At 34.2% G+C, this 20,231-nt stretch overlaps 2 protein-coding genes and 1 non-coding gene across 3 annotated transcripts; 2 read left to right on the plus strand and 1 right to left on the minus strand.

The window, feature by feature from the left end:
• Positions 1-2,741: 2,741 nt before the first annotated feature.
• On the minus strand, positions 2,742-10,437 carry LOC102806781 (leucine-rich repeat-containing protein 20-like). The gene is made up of 4 exons (XM_006817456.3): positions 10,216-10,437; positions 8,277-8,420; positions 4,581-4,748; positions 2,742-2,881 (listed from the first exon to the last, which is right to left on the minus strand). The coding sequence occupies exons 1-4, from the start codon at positions 10,283-10,285 to the stop codon at positions 2,742-2,744; spliced, it is 522 nt and encodes a 173-aa protein (XP_006817519.3). The 5' UTR covers positions 10,286-10,437.
• A 119-nt stretch (positions 10,438-10,556) lies between these two features.
• On the plus strand, positions 10,557-18,374 carry LOC100378868 (eukaryotic translation initiation factor 4E-binding protein 2-like). Its single transcript, XM_002735518.4, has 3 exons — positions 10,557-10,861; positions 13,843-14,016; positions 14,367-18,374. Exons 1-3 carry the CDS (start codon positions 10,723-10,725, stop codon positions 14,399-14,401), a joined length of 348 nt encoding a protein of 115 aa, XP_002735564.1. The 5' UTR covers positions 10,557-10,722; the 3' UTR covers positions 14,402-18,374.
• Positions 18,375-19,780: 1,406 nt separating this feature from the next.
• On the plus strand, positions 19,781-19,852 carry TRNAT-UGU (transfer RNA threonine (anticodon UGU)). Its single transcript has one exon. It is a non-coding gene; the product is annotated as a tRNA-Thr (tRNA).
• The last annotated feature ends 379 nt before the right edge of the window (positions 19,853-20,231 follow it).

Below are 20,231 nucleotides of genomic sequence, written 5' to 3' on the forward strand. Positions count from 1 at the left end.
ATATTGTTCACAATGTTAATCCACCTTTTTATAATTTCAATCTATTTTTTCTGTGAGATTAGGCTTAACTGGAGTTGCTACTATAAATGTTCAAATATAATGCAGTAATTTAAATGGCTATATTTTCTAAATTTGCAAACAGAAACACATTCATCTTTTGTAACTCTGTACAGTAAATCAAGTATACAAGGTAACACATTAAAAACACTGAATGTGAGCTATCTCAGTCAGCGTCAATAAACCTTCATGACAATTTATAGACAACTGTATATCAAAAGTTATGATAAAAAAAAAGATCACACCACAGAATGAACATAATTTTAACTAGTAACAATTTAGGAACATAATTCACTATTAAAAACAAATGATTTGCATAAATTGATGTTCCATACACAACAATTTATGCTACTAGATAACATTAATCATGTTACTCCAAAGTAAAATATATTGAAAGTTAGTAATCTTAGTCCATGGTAATTCAATATAGTGAGCTCAGTGACTTGCGTGATGTGATCAACTGCTGCCATTAGTGTACAATTCCTCATCCATGAGGTAAGCATAACATACTTCTCAGAAAACTTAATGATGTAATAGTCTCAAAGAATACGATATATACACATCCCTTCAAAAGATTGATGCAACATTTTGCCATTTTTATGTATTGTTTTATATAATTAGGGTGATTTTTGACATAATATCTCATTGGTAACAGATCAAAATTTAAGGTGACAAAAATGTACTTCAGTATACAACAATTAATATAGAATGATCCTCTATTTTCTAGTTATCAGATTGCAATTAAATTCTACATGTGTATATTGCACAATATTTTTAAAATAACTAAAAAAACATTGGATCATGGGGTCACATCTCTACTAGTGTCATTGATTTTTCACAATTTCAATTCAAAATGGCCACCATTATGGGCAATAATGCTATGACAATATAACTACAACAAAGATGAGATGTGGGAACTTAATATTATTTTCTCATTTACTCATTTACAACTTACTTGACACAAATGTTTACACAGTATCTCCAATATTAATTCATTCATTATTGATATATACTTATTTTCAAAACAGTCATAAAACTGTACTCTGTTCCATTGCATATAGTACATAATCATTCTTTTGTGTTCTTGAACTGACAACAATTGACAAAAAACAACACATAAGTACACTACACTACACTACAAATCAGTAAGAGAAATTTATATGGACTCCATGGTATACAAGAAGTTATGTGAGATGTTTCAAAAAGAGTGAGCACATCATGCTCCACCATGTGACACTCGCCATATATTTTTCTGTACCATAATCAAATCAAGGATCTATATGAGAAAAGTGATATTGAAAACAATCTGACCAAAAAATGTTTGTCAGGCTACTGGTAAAGTAATGAAAATTTAAAGCCACATCATAACAAAATTAAGTAATTCAGCAATCTATTCAATGGGTACCATGGCAACCTGGAGGTCGGAGGTAAGTACAACATCAGCGTTTGGGGTGAATCACCAGTGAAAGAAACAAGGCACAGAAAAATATGCAATTGAAGAAAAACAAGTCATTGCAGTACACAGTCCCCAAGTTACTAAATTTAAGAAGTAACTGACAAATTTGTAGGCTATACACTATTACTGGTATAATCTCAAAATAAAACAGCTTCAAGGCGTGGTTTAGAAAATATGGGAGCTATAAATGTTTTAAAATTGCTTAAATTACTTAATTTACACTCTCGTTTCAAATCTGGACATTATTTTTACTGAATGTAACACAGAAACCTATATCATTTATAGTGAAACTGTCTTGAGAGAAGACAACATTCAGACTGACTGGGAACTTGTCTCTTTTTATACATAGAGTGAACTACTAGAAATGTATCTACATTTATGGATGAGCAAGATATGTAGCTTTAGTACATACTTCTCTATTAGAAGACAAATGTACTGTAACTAATATAAAAATAAAAATGACTGATTTAATATCATATAAAACGTGAATATTTGATAAAAACACATAACTAAAGCTACCCAAAGGTCCCATAGAGTGAAAAATCACCTTGTTTAAGGAATGATGAATTGTCACCTATATGAACAATTCCATTCCATCACTTTCAATGACAATAAGGCTTTAATTTAAGGCTTTACACTCAGTCATAAATATTGTCAACATTCATTTAGTATCATAATTGTATCTATTATAGCTAAATAAAAATTATATTTATGTATGTTAATATGGTCACATGACCTTCTCCTCCATGGTCAAAATGTTGTGGACTAGATCAAATTTCTGATGAGAAAGCATCTTTCAATTACACACACACAGGGGAGACCATTCATCTACTAGCTCATTTCTGACTGTAGCCAACGGGGGCTAAAAACTGGGAGTGTTGCCAAGTACAGGAAAAAAATACAGGACAATACATGTTCTAACCCAGCCAGCCCCAACAGAATTAATGGATGGATCAACAACTGACTGTTACTATGGATACTATCACAGCCTCCGGAGTAAGTGTAAATACAGAATATAAAATAGACGATAATTTAAAAGAAACAGAATCATGCAGTTATTTTTAGAAGCAAACAGCTGCATACATGTAATAGATGGATTCGTCGATTGTGTAAATAAGCAAAATATTTCTGATTCGGCAGGAGTTCACAGGAGGAAAAATCAAATCTACCACTAGAGGGCACTACTTGTATAGATCATCTCACCACTAGAGAGTGACATTCCAGTGCTTTATTTCCTCTGCCCGATATGTACAGTCAATCTACCATTCAGCACTTCTATGGCAAGACATGTCTCCTCACTTAATGGATTGTCATTTAAATATACATCATGGAGGTTTGGTATTTCTTGTATTCTTTGCGTGTCAATATCTATATAGATGAAAAAATATCATTGGTATATGGGATACAGAATATGAACAAAAAAGTAAAATGATTGATAATTTGCACTGGTTTTGAAAATATCTCGTATATCATATCATATCTCAAAATTTCACTCAGTGATCTGGGATGATAGTCATATATTATTATTCATATCAATCCTAATATTGTTACAAAAAATCAACATTCAACTTAGAAAGTTTCCAGTGTGATAGTTTTCTTTTATATACAATGTGAATTTCCATCCCATAATTCATTGCATATTTGCACAGTAACATACTCAGTGGTAAACAAATTTAAATTTGGCTCAACCTGCCTTATAAGGAAGTTTGTGTAGAATTTTAAAATTACATGTCACTGGATTCATTTAGTAATTTTTGTTCTTTTTGATCTTTAGCGTTGTTTTTTATGTTGAAATAATTACTTCATATTTCAAAATTTAGCTTGGTGCTGAACTAAAAAAGTTTAATACTGTTATGGATATGGTTCCTGATAAACAACTTCTCAAAATAGGTTCAATGGAAGGCTTTCCCATAATGCATTGCACACATTCAATCACAAAGTGTGGTTTACAACCTCATATCACATGATTAGTTACTCACAAAGATGTTTGACTTAGACACAAAAAAATAAACATAACCTAGATTACCTGTTGGGACATTAAAATAATTTCTCAAGGGGTATGTGCAACCAATAAACTCACAGTTCACAAAAAATTACCAAAAAGCCACAGCAAAATTATCATTATCGTCTGCACAAGTTGTCCACATTTCAAATTTATTTCAAACATTCCATGTTATGTCAGTTCTATTGATATTAAGATTTTGTAATCATAACAATTTTTTCCACCACTATATTTGTACCGAAAGATTTAATGTCTGACTGGCTAAAGGTCTTGACCAAAATGAGCATAAGCATAGAGCACAACTTGAAAATTACAAGTACGATAATATGTTCCAATTTTGACAGGTTTTTCTAATCTAATATTACATCAAATGCCTTGTTGGACACAATATAAGAGGTAGGGTTATAGTGCCACCTACAGTTGAAACTGAGAAGCAGTTCCCCAAAACAAGTCCAACGTGCAGATGGTTTATACACATTAAAACAATTACCACTGATATTACATTCAAAACATCAATCAACCTGACTACAGTTGCTAAGAATGTGCAAAACCAAATTAAGGTAGATACCCCTAAAGCCAGAAATGTGTAACATAGAAAATTATGTCCAGTTGGTCTAAGATTATAGAAAAATAGATGCAAATTTGATTGGTAGTGTCGTGAGCACATAAATAAAGGTTAGAAAATGAAGAAGACGACCAGAAATTTGTATCGCTGTCGCATGATTTGTTTTTCTCGTATAATGTCCTGTTATGAATAAAATGAACATATTACGCAATAAATGCAACAACTGTAAAAGATATACTGTAAAACATGTTGAAAAAGCGGCATGCAATTTTAGCGAATTGTGGTAAAATGACGTAATAGCATAATGCTGATTTAGCGAATCTCTCTTGCCATTGTTGAGTTCTTGTTTGGCGGCCATTTTGAATTGATAATAAACTCATTAACGACATATTGAATTAGTGAATCAGTTCTCTCACTAAATTCGCAAAAAAGACATGTTTTACAGTATGCACTATTGTCATGTGATAGCATTGCATATCATAAACAATTATGAATCATACCTGTAATCATATTTGCCTTAGCGTTAAACGTTTTCAGACATGATAAACTGTAAACCACGTCGGGAAAATCAATGAATCTATTCTCAGATATATCTAACGATGTTAAAGCAACCATCTTACTGAGTTCATTTGGAAGACGAGTCAGAAGATTAGAAGACAAATTCAACTCTGAAAACAAAGATATAATAATGAAATTATAATCATTTAATTATTTTAACAATAAATTAAATAATTCTTAAATGAATCAATGATTACATAATCATCACTCATATGAGAGTACATAGAGACCAGAGTACAGTGGCCCCTCGCTAAGTCGCGGGTGTTGGGATCCAAGCAAAAACCGCGACTTATCGAGGGCCGCGACTTACCGAGGGACGTCGTGAAAGAGGGAGGTCGTGCATTGAAAAACATATAAAAAGCACATATAAACCCTCGGTTTAGTTAATTGATGTATCATCACATGTGTCAGGCAGTATTCGAATAAAATCATGATTATGTTTGCTGTAAACATTGCGTTGATTATTTTGTTTGTGTCTGATATTATGTGGGCCGCTTGCTATTGCTTGCGACTTCGACGGTAACAGCTTCCAAAATAAACCAGTTTCATCGCAATTATAAACATGTTCGTCAAAATAACCACCTTCATAGATAATTTCTCTCAGTTTTTCGGGAAAAGTTCCGACAGCGTCAATGTTCCCAGATCGAGCTTCGCCTTGGATTGAGACTGCGTGTGTCGATAGCGTGTCTTCTTTGCCATCGCAAGAACCACCCTGAACTGGCCTCAAATTCAAAGTCGTCATATCTGAGTTGTATGCTTTGCATTGGGTGATGGGACCAGATAGTGGAGTTCCGGGAGACCGTTCTTAAAGAAACGTAAACAGCTTTATCGGTGTCATCATTGTCGGACACTTTCGCTTGTTTTTCTGTTCAGTCCCGCCTCTTGGTCAACTTTGAAAACAAATTTACTTTTCATTTTTTTACCCACCCACGAATAGTGGGCTCAACCACGTGCAACCCTTAACTTGGTTTGACACGGTCGATCGCCGTGAATTTATGGCGTACGAACAGGCTGTATAGCTTTCGCTTTGACATGCTGCTCAATTGAGAAATAGAGATCAGAATTCTATGAATTCAACTCATTGTAGCGAGTTTTTGTAGAGGTATACCAAAATGGGACCGGCCAAGAAGTACGTACGGTCACTACTCGACACCCCTGTTGACACCTTGAGTAAGGCCGCCGTCACCCATTGCATCTCAGCAATTGACGGACAGTAGGTGTTAAGTTTTCTCTTTAACGGTTAGTTAAAAACACTATGCCACGAAACATTAGTCTTTGTACTTCAAAATTGCTGTCAAAACACAATAGAAATTTTGGGAGCCATCCAAGTACCCGCGACTTAGCCGAATCGCGACTTAGCGAGGGGCCACTGTATTTAGTATTGGACAGGAGAGACGATTTCCAACCAGTCCAGACTGCCCTCATAATAACTTGGTGCATGGTAGGCTCAAATAGTAATGGAGTTGAATGCAACTACAATGAGCATAAAATCCAATTAATATTAAGATCTTTTGCAGGCATTTGACCTATTAAATATGAAATAGCTGTAACTGTCAATCTTTTTTTTCTAATTTTAATTTTTAATAAAGCATTTCCTGTGTCATTAGCATGAATTTGTTATGGTTATCGTCGAAATGTGAGCACAGAAAGCGTGGCAAATACGCTATATAGCGATGTTAAACGAAAAATCATTTGAAAGTGAAAAAAGATGACTATGTGGTTGCGTCTAATCTTATCCAGAGGGTACCATCTTTTGAAATCCTATAAGGTGAATTTCATTGATTAGGGTGCAACATGAGGGCCCTTAGCAAAATGACCAATATTTGGAAAGTCTCTCACTGATTATTTAATGTGTCATTTGCCATAATATGTGGTTATTATGAGAATACCTCAAAGTAAGCACAAAGACAGTACAGCTGGAGTATCAACTGACGTGCAGTGGAGGTCGTTGTGCGGCGTTCTGAGTGCATACTTTGAGATATCCTTGTAATGACCTTATTATTGTACATCTTTTCCTTCCAAGGATATACCATGGGAATGCCGAAATCCAGGTGACAGATGTATAATAATAGTATTTATCGAGAGACATATTTTTCTATCAATGACATAGCAAATACCAGTACTCAATCTTTAGTTTTCACATCACATTTCACTGATATTAGCCTTGTGTAATGCAACTTTGCCAATACAATTGTGTCTAAAACAATATTTTGGGAAGATTCAGTTATCAAAATCACAGCTATTTTAGCTTTATTAATTTTTGTTTGAGGCACACTGAATGGTATTTGTTGGAAGCTATCAAGTGCATTAAATACTTTCACTCTTTCATTTAACGAATATTTAGATGCGAGTTTCAAGAAAAACATGCGTAGTTCATGGGACATCATAATCCAATGTAAACGGCAATATGCAGTAATTTCATACTTTCATCCATAATGCATCTTGAAATAAGAGCAAAGAAATTACCCAATTTTTTTGTTTCATAATACTATTGTTTCATAACTCTGTACAAAGTTTTTTTTTTTGAGAAAAACTGTCTGAAAACATGCAAAAATGGGTCTTTTTTGGAACTATTTCTGAAGAAAGTTTGTTAAAATAAATTAGATATTGATAATACGGAATAATGAGAATTCCTAAAATAAAACATAGGAACCAATGGTAAAGTGCCTTAAACAAATAGTAGTTTGGTGCTCATGCCTTTTTATCTGAATGTTTTTGATGATCAGTATTAGCGTCATATGAGTAAGTCAAGGAAAACTATTATTTTTAATTTACAAGCATTTTTATTATATTGAAATAAGATTTATTATTTGCCACTACAATAAATGGCAGAAAACTGTACCTGTACAGAAAACTCAACATACACCCACACAATGCGTGCAAGTCTTTAATATATGTGGATGTGACATGCTGTAAAACAGGTTGAAAAAGCGACATGCATTTTTAGAAAATTGTGGTAAAATTGAGTGAATCTCTCTTGTCATCGTTGATTTCCTGTTTTCACAATTCATGTCTGTCACATGCCAAAACAAATGCGCTCCATAAAAACAAAGAAAAACTGTAATTAGTGTAATTAGGAAGCATCCCTAATTTTTATGTTCCGGATTACTATATACAAATCCCCAACCCTTGGTCATTTTGAATCTATAATAAAGTCATTTGGACATCTTGAATTAGCTAAATTCACTAAAAAGACATGTTCGCAAAAAAGACATGTTTTACAGTAGTGTCTGTTTGGATGACATTGTACTAACTCATTAATATTTATTTATACTTGCTACAATGTCACAGCACCATTACTGGATTGGTCAGTAAAGCAGCCATTTTGAATTTATTTCTAATTTTTTTATTTATTCAACGTTCACAAGATACTGTTACCCACTGTATAATTTTTGCAATATGACATTTTGAGTGCATTCATTGAAGCTAATTCTATATTTAAGACTGTACATGACAATATTCCTAACATAATGACATTAAGGATGTTTACTACACTATCTCAATATTGACCAAACAAAGTAGCTCTTGAACTTGGCCAATAGAATCAATGAAAGGATTCTTGAGTTCTGATTAACTTAAGTACATGTATATTATGCTCTTGTTCAATAATAAAACAAATCAATGAAGAAGACTATTACCCTTTAAGTTATTAAAATTAGAAGGAAATTTGGCTGGAATAATCTTCAAGACATTAAGAGACAGATTACATATTTCAGGCGATGTCTCTCGAAAAAATATGTAGACAGCGTCTGGGATTGCTTTCAGATTACAATCAGATAAATCTGTAGAGGAAAAGAATGAAAAGATCACTACAAAATATTAATGCATTAATACAATTATGATTTGCTGTACATTCCATTTCATGAAGGCATGAATATTTTTTACATGTATAAAAAAATATTAATAAATGTTTCATAAATTTTGATTGACAATTGAATACAACTTGATATTAGTGAATGCAAACATCTCTTATAGAATATCTTGGTGGTAAATTGACCAATGACGGAAATGAGTAATGGGTATAACCAAAAGGCTTTTTTGGTGTCTTCTCTTGGCAAAGTTTTCCAGGGTTAATCTTTCAAAAAATGAAAAGAAGCATTATAAATTATTTATATTTTCTATACATATTTTTTGAAAAAACACAAAAATAATTTTGAAATTTATTGAAGGACTGTATGACTTTTGTAACATGTGATGTCATCAGGAGAACTATTGTTAAACAATTTGTTATTGTCCACTGACATGTGATGCATCATGGGAACATGGCAGTGAAGTATAGACCAAAAAAAATAAATATTGTTGGTCACTGCTGACATTCACTATAAATGTGCACATCACAGCTTTCAATTTCATTATATTTGCAGCTATATTCACCAATACAAACAGTGCATTTCATTTACCCTGGAAGCATAGTCAGCTGGAGTTCAAGTGATAATAAAATAAATGTGATCAATTTACAGGTATTTATTATATGGGGGAAGCTATCTTGAATACGGCTTGAAATTAAAAAACTATTTATTTAAAAATGATATTCAGATTGGAAAAATACCTGGTTGATATCGAGAACACCGAAAGAAGAAAACAATTGAGTAAATTCAGACTTACAATCACTGTGTCAAAATCCAAATGACATACAAAACCTAAAACTCCAATTGACAAAAGAATGTTCTACTTATGTACTGCTATGGGAATTGAAGACGAGACACACTTCATAATGTCATGTAAGAAATACAAACATCAAGGAAATTTACACCGCAAAAGTAAAAAAAAAATGTTCTTCACAATCATGAGTTCAGATATAACATTTCTTAATATCATATTAGCAAAGTACATAGAGAAATGTTTATATATAACTTCCAAACCAAACACAATAAGCCCAGTCTTCATAAAATATTAAAAAAATTATTGCCAATTTCTCCTGAAATACTTAACCTTAAACATTAATTTCTTATTTTTGTAGCTTTATAGTTTCTAGTTGTTTTGTATTTTGTATGTCTTAGTTTTAGTTTGTTTATTTTTTAAGACCATACTGCTGTACCTTTATGCGGCAGTGTTGTGTCAATAATATATATAGTGGTATATCAAACCAAAGACACTAGTGTCTTTGATTAAACTGTGCCTAGAAGACTCATTTAAAAGCAATCAATAGTCGAATTACTGTAATGCATTAAAAAATTCATGCCTTCATGAAATTCACTGTAACACTTTAGGAACATTGAATTTTATTTCTAAAAAAACACATCATTTGATTTTGAAAATGTAGGATTAGAGGGGTGAATGAGCTTCCAGCAGCTGGAGGCAATAGATAGGCGAGTAAAATATAATAGTTATATCCAAAGTGCCATAGCAAACGATGGTTGTCATGACAATATATTAAATCGGTCAAAACCCGTAGTATGTTATGTTTTAACTATCGACCTGAACAAAATATGACGTCATGTAACGTGACTGTGAGCAAAAGATGGGCGTGGTTGAAACTAAGTGGGCATGGCACGAGGTGGCTCGCACGTCACGTGTGCAAACCACAGGGGAAATTTTAACGTCAGAGTTAAAAATAAATGAGTTGATTATGTTTACCTAACTGTTTGTCTGCTTGGGCTTCTCTACACTTGTTCGCAACCTTGGCCACTTCCGCTGCAGCTGACATTATAAGCTGTCAAAAGTATTACACATTTAAACGAGGATTTGCTGGTGGTGCTAGTTTGCACGATTATCAGTAAATCAGTAAAACAAAATAAAAGAAGCAACACAAGTCTGATATCTGTGAGAACAAATCGATAGCTATTTCAGAAACGAATTAGAAACATTATGTGGAAAAATCACCAATAAGATGTCTACCCGTTGACAAGGTCATAGTGCATGTGATGGGTTAAAGGTTAGGCCTCGTGCGGCACACATATCCACATATGGAAGTTCTCGGCTTTACTCGGCATTTACCGAATCAATCTCGTGACTTCGGTGGTGGAATGGTTGAACATCTGAGATCGTGTGTTTGTGTAGCTCTTCTCTAAAACTTATTCGATTTAATGACTGTTTCCTGCCGTTATTTACCCAAGATTTGACGTGGCATTTTGTTTTACCAGCATGTCAGAGCAAGCTGTACCCCCATTTTCCAAGAGTCGGGAAATCCCGACGAGAAGAGTGATACTAAATGATCCATCTCAAATGCCTTCTGACTACTGCACAACTCCTGGAGGTACCATATTTTCAACTACGCCAGGAGGTTGGTTACTATTGCATTTTATCAATATTAAGTGTTTCATCTTGTACTGCTGTATTCTGGATTCTTCGCTAGTATAAAAATAGGCATTATTTGTTATTACATCGATCGTTAACGTGGTAAACTGCAAGGTGTTTTGGTTCTCCTCCATGACGTAAACAAAATTTAAAAACGTGACGACGCCATTTACTGTGTATCTAGGTCAGCCTTGTGCAGGTTTCTTTAATTAATTGACACTGAACTGCTGCTTTACATAATATTGTTTATAGTGACTTTTTGTGGACTATTGGAAGGCGCAAATGTTGTATTTTTGTAACTCTTTCGACGTGGTCAGTCAATGATTGTATGCGTGATGTCAGCAGAGCACGTGATTTTGTTTTGATCCTACCCCTTCCCCGCAAATCCAGGCTACAAACAAAACGCACCAATCACCTATTACGTCGCGGTTGTAATATGCACTTATTGCCATTTATTAATATTCCACATCTCATTTTATGAACATATAAACTTGTCCAAAATACCAAAACATTGACATTTCGAAACATATTGCATCATGTATCTTCAAGGTCACCTGACATTGTCTGTTTGTGTTATTCATCCCTGGAATGTCTGACCTTGTGAATGACCTGCTGCATTCGTGTTTATATCAATTTGTTTTGTGGTGCATAACAACTCTGGACCAGTTGCAACATTGAACCCTCTATGTTGACTTTTCCCCTAAAAATAATATATCTGTTAATTTTAAATCCCAAATAATATCAATGCAAGTGTCGTTTTGTGTAGTATTGTATCGAAATGTGAACACTGTATTGTTGAAGTTGTGATATATATTATTCTTAATATTATTTGTGATAATCTTTTGTTTGCATATAGTGTCTCATCACATAAAACATCACATCTGGTAATAACACTGCATTGATAAAGACCTGATATTTTTATAATATTGTAGAGTGGTCCAATTCAGCGATGATAACAAATCATGCATTCACATTTTTTAAGGTTTTAGCAATGTTTAATTTTGGTGGAAACACTGCAAATTCTGATAATTCTAAGTTAAAATGGAGCATTCTATGGCTTCCTTGGGGCCAACATTACTATCAGACAGGTCACAGGTGATCCCTGGTCAATCAGAATTTTATGGTTGCCAGAGGATTTGCTCCCCAGCGTAAGGGGGCACATGACCATGGCATGTAGGCACTTCACCCCTGTTTTCTTGTTTAAAAAAATCCCTGTAATTTGCATGTCCTGTTCTGTGTTATCTACTTTGTAAACAATTGTGAGTGACAGGCCATATCAAACGAACCAATAGTGTTGAATGATGATGAGCAGTTAAGCCAAGGCACATCTAGAGATGTTTTATTCTTCGCAGTTAGCATGAGATGTGTGAAGAGAAGAACAACAAAATCTATCAAGAATTTGATTGATGATTTCCCTGTGTTACAGCTGCTTTTATGAATAGTATCAATGACAACATTTAGGAACTTGATATTTCTCGTAATTTTGTCATCAACTAGGATCAGACTGGAGTTGCTATAATTCCAGCTGGCCAGTAGACCATGGATTACACCAAGTATCTTGATGACAAATTACACTGATGACAAATTACTGCTCTATTTGCTCTTTCTGTTGCTATTGATTTTTCTTACTACTTCAAGTACTGTAACAGGGGTAAATAGATCATTGTCATTCAGCTTGCATTTTGCAATTCATTGGATATTTTCAACACAAGAAATCACTGGTCAAACCATAATTCCATGATGTTTCAACTTCCAGTCACACACCAGGTGGAGGCCGTATTTGACATGTACAATGTGTATTGCAATGACGAGCTGCTGAAAAAGTTGAGTGATCACCATATCTCTGTTGTTTGTACCAGCTTACTGTACTGACTGGTAATAGCCATTGGACTTGTCAGTGCACAAGATATTCAAAGAACAGAGGAAACAAGGGTTTTTAGAAGTGGTACAATGATCGTGTGCGCTTGGCAATGAAAGATGGCGTTGAGGGCCAAAATTCAGATATTCAACTGAGCGAATTATAACCTGTAGTTGTTCAAATCGTATCAACATGACCTGATCAGATTAAAGATTTGAAAGCAGCAGCAATTTTAGACTGTTTTTTTTATTCAGCAGTGCATTTTATTTTGTTATTCAGATTAAACCTACCCCTATTGGATCCCAGACGCTAGTGTGTGATTGTGTGTCTTTGTTCTCTCCCCTTGTGATATGCAGCCCTGTCGTGACCTGGATTTAAAATACTGTGAAAGAGAATAATTGTTTCACAGAGTATTTAATACATTTAATTAAAATAAGTAGAGGGGGTTCTTATAACAATGGTGTGTGTGTCTATGGTAAAAAATTAATGTGCTCAGAAACTGACTATTTATTGTATTTGGTCTAAATCTTTGATTTATGTATACTAGTTTTGTTTCATCGTTCCAAAATTCGACCTGACTATGGTAAATATTACCATATTTTAGCCACTAACTGGCCACAGTCCAAGTAATTTATGTATTCATTAAACAAGCCTGCATGTTTTGATATTTATGAGCTGCTGAGGTCAAAGGTCAGCAGGGATATCTATGGATAAATGTTACATGGCGTTATGTCACTGCTACTGCATGATACATGTAATAAATGTATTTTTTTGTTGTTGCAACAGTATGATCTATTTATTTCTGGATAAATATATCAAATGTATCAGTTGGTGATCCATAAAAAAAAATAATTCAATCTCCATATATAGACACCTCCGTAAAGACCATTTTAATGATGTCACTAACTTGGTCGCTATACACGGGTTTAACTATATGCAAATAAGCTTAAGTCATTACAGTGTTATGGTATAACTTGCACTCAAATTCTGTGTAAACAAACACTGTATGCCACATGGAACCCATATCGAAGACAACACAGTACAAGACTGCTTTAACCATAATATTATTTAGACTGTAACTTAACACTATGTCATCTATATTTCTGTAGGAACTCGTATTATTTATGAACGGAATAAGTTAATGCAAATGCGTAACTCTCCATTGGCAAGGACTCCCCCTAAGAATTTACCACTGATTCCTGGAGTTACAAGCCCATTAGAGAATGAGAAAGATAAGAATGAGAAAAACAAGTCTAGTCCAAACCATGACAAAGAGAAAGGGGGTAAGTACCGGTAAATGTTGTAGTTTCATGTGGGTTGAGTAAATATTGCGACTTGCACAAGTTACATGTCAGTTTCCAGATCTTGATTGATTTGCCTGTTGTATCTAATTTTAGACCAGAGACAGAGAGCTCAATGAAAAAGTCAAGAGGGATTTTAGTTTTTTCTAAAGCAGAGGGAGGTGTCTTATAGTGTTAGTGGTCCAGAAAGCATAATTAGCCCATTCCCTGTTTTGGAAAACTATAAATTCATTATACATTGTCTGCTATCCCTTTGGATTCTTACCGAACACAAGTACATTAACTGTACCTCAGCTAAACCTTTCTTGACTGTTCTTCCTTTTCTCTTCCAGATCTTGACGAACCTCAGTTTGAGATGGATATTTAGAATGATGCCCCCTCAGTAACTTAGGCTGTGCAGTGCATGGTGGGTAGTGATGTATAACTGTACCCAAGGTGCAATAGTTGTTCTCAGATGATCACATTTATCCATGGAGGAGATAAAAAGATGGAGTTTCATACAGTGGTCACTTAGCATCAGCGTTTATTACAGATTTTCTGATTTATTTCAACTGTGAATTGCAAGCAGCATTGATTGGATCACCTACTGAAATGGAGTACAAGTGTACATGCGGTACTATGATATAAAATTCTGTTCAATATTTGTTAAAAATATTTTCTACTCGTAAACATTGTCAGGGTATGGATTTTTAAGCACTAATTTTGTCTCTCGTCCTCACTTCAAAGTAAAAGTCACTACTGAAAAAGTACAGCATGACTATTGCAATGTGTATGAACTGAGATTGGTCTTCTTCCTCATACTAAGGTATATTATGGTATTGTAAAAAGAGAAAATTGACTGGATTTAATTTGTGCACATTTTGTACTGCATAGATATTTACAAGGTTTTAAATTCATTTCTTTGTGAGGGAAAGAATAACTTCGCATATTTGTTGCATTTTAATTTATTCTTCTTTATCTATCAGTGAAAAACAAGCATAAATTAAAACCAGTGAATAATTCTACTCTTACAGTATACATTTATTTTACATTTATTTCATGATTTTCAAAACAGAATCTGTGTTGTCTGAATCAAGCATGTCTGTGACATTAACTGATCTCATTATTTTGTTGTGTTCAACACTGTGTTTAGCTGATACACTGTAAATGAACTCAAAAGAGGACATCTTTGTTGACATACAGTTGGCTGATGTTGCATATATTCTGATTTCAAGCTGCTGCATCAAATGCATATTCTTACACATTAGGGACTAATAATCATTGCACTTGCATGAGATTTGTTTCCTTCAAGATATGCGCTCAAAGATTATCTGCCATGGTAAATATTATTTGTGACTATTTGATAATGTAAAGTTTGAAACAACTGTTAGGTATCCAGAAAATCATGAAGATGCTAAAGTGAAATGAGTGAGGTCAAATGCAATTTGATCTACAGTAGGTTGATGGGTAGTTTCTAGTTATGATTGCTGATCGTGTATCACATGTCTTTTGAAAATCATAAAAATGATACAAAAATACAAAATTTCATAAAAAGCTTGAAGTTACTTAAACTTAATAATCCAAGTAAAGTGAGATAATCGTGGCTGACTATGTGCTTTCTAAAAGATGTTGGGCAAAGAATGTAACGTACATGCTTGATTCAGATTACTAGATTTTAGAAGTGCCGTAAGCATTGCCTTAAGTTTTTCATCACATGATCAATACGATAAAGAATTTACTGAACATTATTTAACATAAATAAGACAAAAAACTGACATATTCCAAATGTAAAATCTGTGGTTGCTAATTTGTTTTGTATGCCAGTATCGCCAGGTAATGTTTTTAGAATTGGTCGTTTTCAGTCAAACTCTTCAATCATTGAGAGTTTTGGGCATTTTTCGGGGCTAAGTCGCACAAGCAAAAGCAAAACCAATCAATTTTCCCTAAGAAATAGACTTATTAGCTGAATGAATGGCAGAATGGAAAACTATTCCCAAAATAGCATATTGGCTGACAGTACAACAGTGTCACAAGCAATGTTGCATTCAGGAAATAGATCATTTATCAGAATTGAAGGCAACATCGCTTGCTACACAAATAGGTGGATTGGTAAATGAAACAAATTCGCAGCCACAGTAAGTGCCTCAATACGTTGTTATAATGTATAACATATAATAGGCTATTTAAGCTTCATTAAAGTTATGTTATTTTCTTTCATGAGTCGAAAAAGGAATGTTTTTTATTTGTTTTTTTTTATTACTATTATTGTAAGGTTATTTTTCCACTGTACCATAGCTCTAGAGGGCGCTATTCACCAGTCTGCATTTGATAAATTCTATAATTACAATGATTTACCAGATTGTTTGCACCCAACTGGCACGTAATTATTTTTCAATAGCACCCTCTATGATGCCTGGCAATTATAACATTCACTGTTAAACTTCTCAAAGCTTGCATTATGGACTTTGACTGTTATTTAGAACTAATTTCACGTTCTGCTTCATTTCAACTTTTAGAGCACCATTTGCGAAAGAAACCTGTATAATTTTCTTTGTATTCTAAAAACAATTTTGTAACTTATTGGAAATTGTGTCCATCTAGTCCAAAACTAAGGAAGAAATTATGACATTCAGAGGACTCTAGATGGAATATGGACTAGAGTATATGTGTGTGTCCTGCAAATGCAACATTTTTAGTTTAGGATATTCCATATTGCATCTTTAAGTAGCTTATAGCTGATTAAATCTATTCTGCCTTGAAAAACATGGAAAACTAAAATGCCCCCTGGGTGTAATGGAAAGTATTGAGCATTCAAAACGGGTTACATGAAAATCAAAATCAATTGAGAATACGCTTCGTTCTCACTGCACCACAGGCTTGGGTCAGTCAACCAGTTATTGACAGGTCACTTTATGAAACTTCTGCTTTAAATTGTAACAAGATGGAGGTCATCCCATAACTAATATTTTATTTTTGTTTTGTAGTGAACTTTTGCCAAGTGTAATGTATTTCAACCAGTTTATTATAGCTTTAAAAAAAAAAAGATATATTTTGGGAGGTGGCGCTTTACATGTCACTGTTTGGTACTGGTGAATTTACTTATTTGAGATGTAGATACAATATTTAGTGTGAGGGGGCAAAGCTTTCCTCACTGTCAAATTGTAGGATTTTGTTGTTTTTTTAAATTCTGCATCTGTGTAGTACAGGGACACTGGGTGAGCCTGTCACTTATTTGTGTGCATGGACATTGCTTTTTGACTGCCACAAAAAAATTGGATTATTCTAATGAATTGTTTTTAGTGTGGGTCTCTAAAACTAGCATGGTGCTTATAACATACAATAAAAATGTATGTTTTGGCACTGCATTTATCATGTTATGTTTGTAACTATATTTAAGCCACAGAGTTTAGTTTGAAGTGTTCATTAAATTCATTCCAAGTATATGAAAAGCTTTCCCATACAAGCATGTTGAGGACACCACAAACGTGTTAAGTGATCAACTTGTATCTTACTAGTTGCACACTTAATGTTGCAGCATGGATATTTTACAGTGATACTTAGTATACTTATGATATATGCACCATTCCTGTATATAAATCACTCCTTGTGATGGAGAGCGTCTGTGACATCAAAACGACAATTTGACACGGTTTGTTGTGTAGTCGTTCAGCATCTAGAATATAGTAAAAACATGTTTATTAATGAACGATTACAGAACAAAACAATATCAATGTTTGTTTTGGGTTTTGTGTTACGTCATAGACATGTTTTGCCACCAGAGGGTGTGTTTTGTAGGAAAGGCATATCGTCAGTATCTTTCACAGCTGTAATTTTCTGATGAAAACCATATGCTTACTTACATTCATAGATTGTGACAAATTAATTTTATTTCTGAATATTATGAATTTCAAAAAAAAAATATTCAAAAGGTGCTTTATTTGTTGTAGAGAAGTATCATTAGCAGGTAGTAATATGGGATGTATCTCCATCAATGTACTGGTGCTTCTCAAAGTTGTGGCCTTTGTTTTATCTCACCATCTTTTGTTTTACAAGTGTTTAATAAGCCTTCTTTCAATAGAGGTGTTCCAAGATGCTGGCAAATCCAAAGGATAAAGGGATTTCCCCCCAAATGTGGGAATGGGCTTTCCTTGTTGACTGAAATATTGGAAAGTTTTTACCACCGTTTCTATCATTGATGCATACTTGAAGTCATTCTTGTTAATTCCCCCCAAAGAGACACAAAAGGCTCTGTCAACAAAATTTACATTCACCTGTCCAAATGCAGTTGATATCCACCAGGTTATTGTGAAGTAAAATCAAGAGAAATAAAAAGATGAAAATATCATCACTACAAAGTGAAATGTCTGTAGGTGTGATTACTGGTGAATGTTTGAAGCCAATGTAGTAATGGCTGCCAAGACTCATTGATGATTCCATTTCTCAGCTTTAGTATAAGCCCTGGTGTTTATTGCCGTAACAATATTTGTTTTTCTTTCATTTTCACATTATTTTGTCAGAAATAAAAAGTCAACACAAAAATAATAAATTAATCTACTTTTTTGACCTAATGAAATGTACTAACATAAGGCCTTTGGTCTTGTGTGTTTACAAAATGTTGACAAAAACTATGGCATTTACAGTTGTAAATGCATGACAACTAGATGCAATTAATTATAGAAAACCCTGATTTTTGAAATAATTCAGGATGAAAAAAATATTCCAACTGCACAGATATACAATTTGTTCACACAATGTCACCAGAATTTGAGATGTAGACCAGCCAAAGCATATAAAAGCGGGAGAGTCGTCACCTGCGCATGCGACAGCCATAGCGTGTCATTGTTTGCAAACAAGCGTTAACCCATGAGCCTTTGTGTTTTTAGCGTGTGTTATCGTCGCTTGCAGCATGTGCGCATGTGATGACCCTCCCGCTTTAATAATAACTTTATTACACTACTAAAAACCTTAAGGGTTTTTGTATGGTAAGGAACATAAATACAAAGAAATAAAAATAAAAAATAAATATTGACAGAATGGCTGCCATTCCATTTCAGAATAATGGCTTTGAGCCAAAAACTATAAAATGAAATGAAAACAATATACCCGTATTGTTTTTTTTAAATGAACTACAGATGTATGGAAACGAGAGAGTCGTAGTTGATCTTAACACAGGTAGTGTAAAAAACATCTGAGACCCCCCCAAAAAAAAGCACCCACTATGGTTCAATTTTCTACCCATAATATTTCTGTCTTTGTTTGCATGTGAAATTCAGCAGCTTGCAAACTTAGCATTCAATCTATTTGCAGAAGCAAGCGTGCAGTGCTGCCTTTTTTTATGATGTTTATCGTGTTTATGTAAGTCATACCTCCCAAATTATTGGTGTTTCGACAACTCCTCACACGTCCACTGAAACAGATTACTGATATCGAACATTAGATCCGGGATTAGATCCAATCTGGCGCATTGGAATCAGTCCTTTACATGCACCTAATGCCAACTCCAAATTCCTCAAACTTCAAACTCGATATATATAAAACAAGATCAAAAATTGGTTACAATTTCAGGCTTGCTGACGTCAGAAATAACTACCACATGTCAGTCACAGTGATTGTACCCTCCTTCTCACATAATCTGCCGTGCTTCAATGTGGTAATTTCATTGAAATTAGACGCCATTTAAAATAAATGCAAGCTGTTTGGATTTTGTTCAATAATGTGGCGTAATGCTACATATGAATTAATCACCACACGTCAGAGTTGTTGTCAAGCCTCCTTAGCTCAGTGGCAGAGCACTGGTCTTGTAAACCAGGGGTCGTGAGTTCGAATCTCACAGGGGGCTACTGTAGTTTTTGTCAAACTTCGTTATTTGTCACCCCAAAAAATGAACTAACGGAAACTGAATGTTCATTGATCGGTACAGATTAGCAGAAGTTGGCTGGTTCATGGACACATTATAACGCTTTGCGCCCTCTATCGATTTCTAACGAGGCCGCCGATGGCGCAATTTACTAATATTCGTCGCCAGGTCCATGGACTAATTTACGCATGGTCTTCGTAAACACTGTTGTCGGCACTGCCACCAGTGTTTGAATTGTCGCATATTCTCAGTCAGAGGTAAGATATTTTATTTAAATAATTGTTGATCGAAATAACCTATTTTCACCTGGAAACTAATTACGGGTTACGGGACGCGTGTCGTTCAATTCGTTTCCTTTATT

This window comes from Saccoglossus kowalevskii, chromosome 19 (assembly GCF_978046115.1).
Source record: "Saccoglossus kowalevskii chromosome 19, keSacKowa6.1, whole genome shotgun sequence".
Lineage (NCBI taxonomy): Eukaryota > Metazoa > Hemichordata > Enteropneusta > Harrimaniidae > Saccoglossus > Saccoglossus kowalevskii.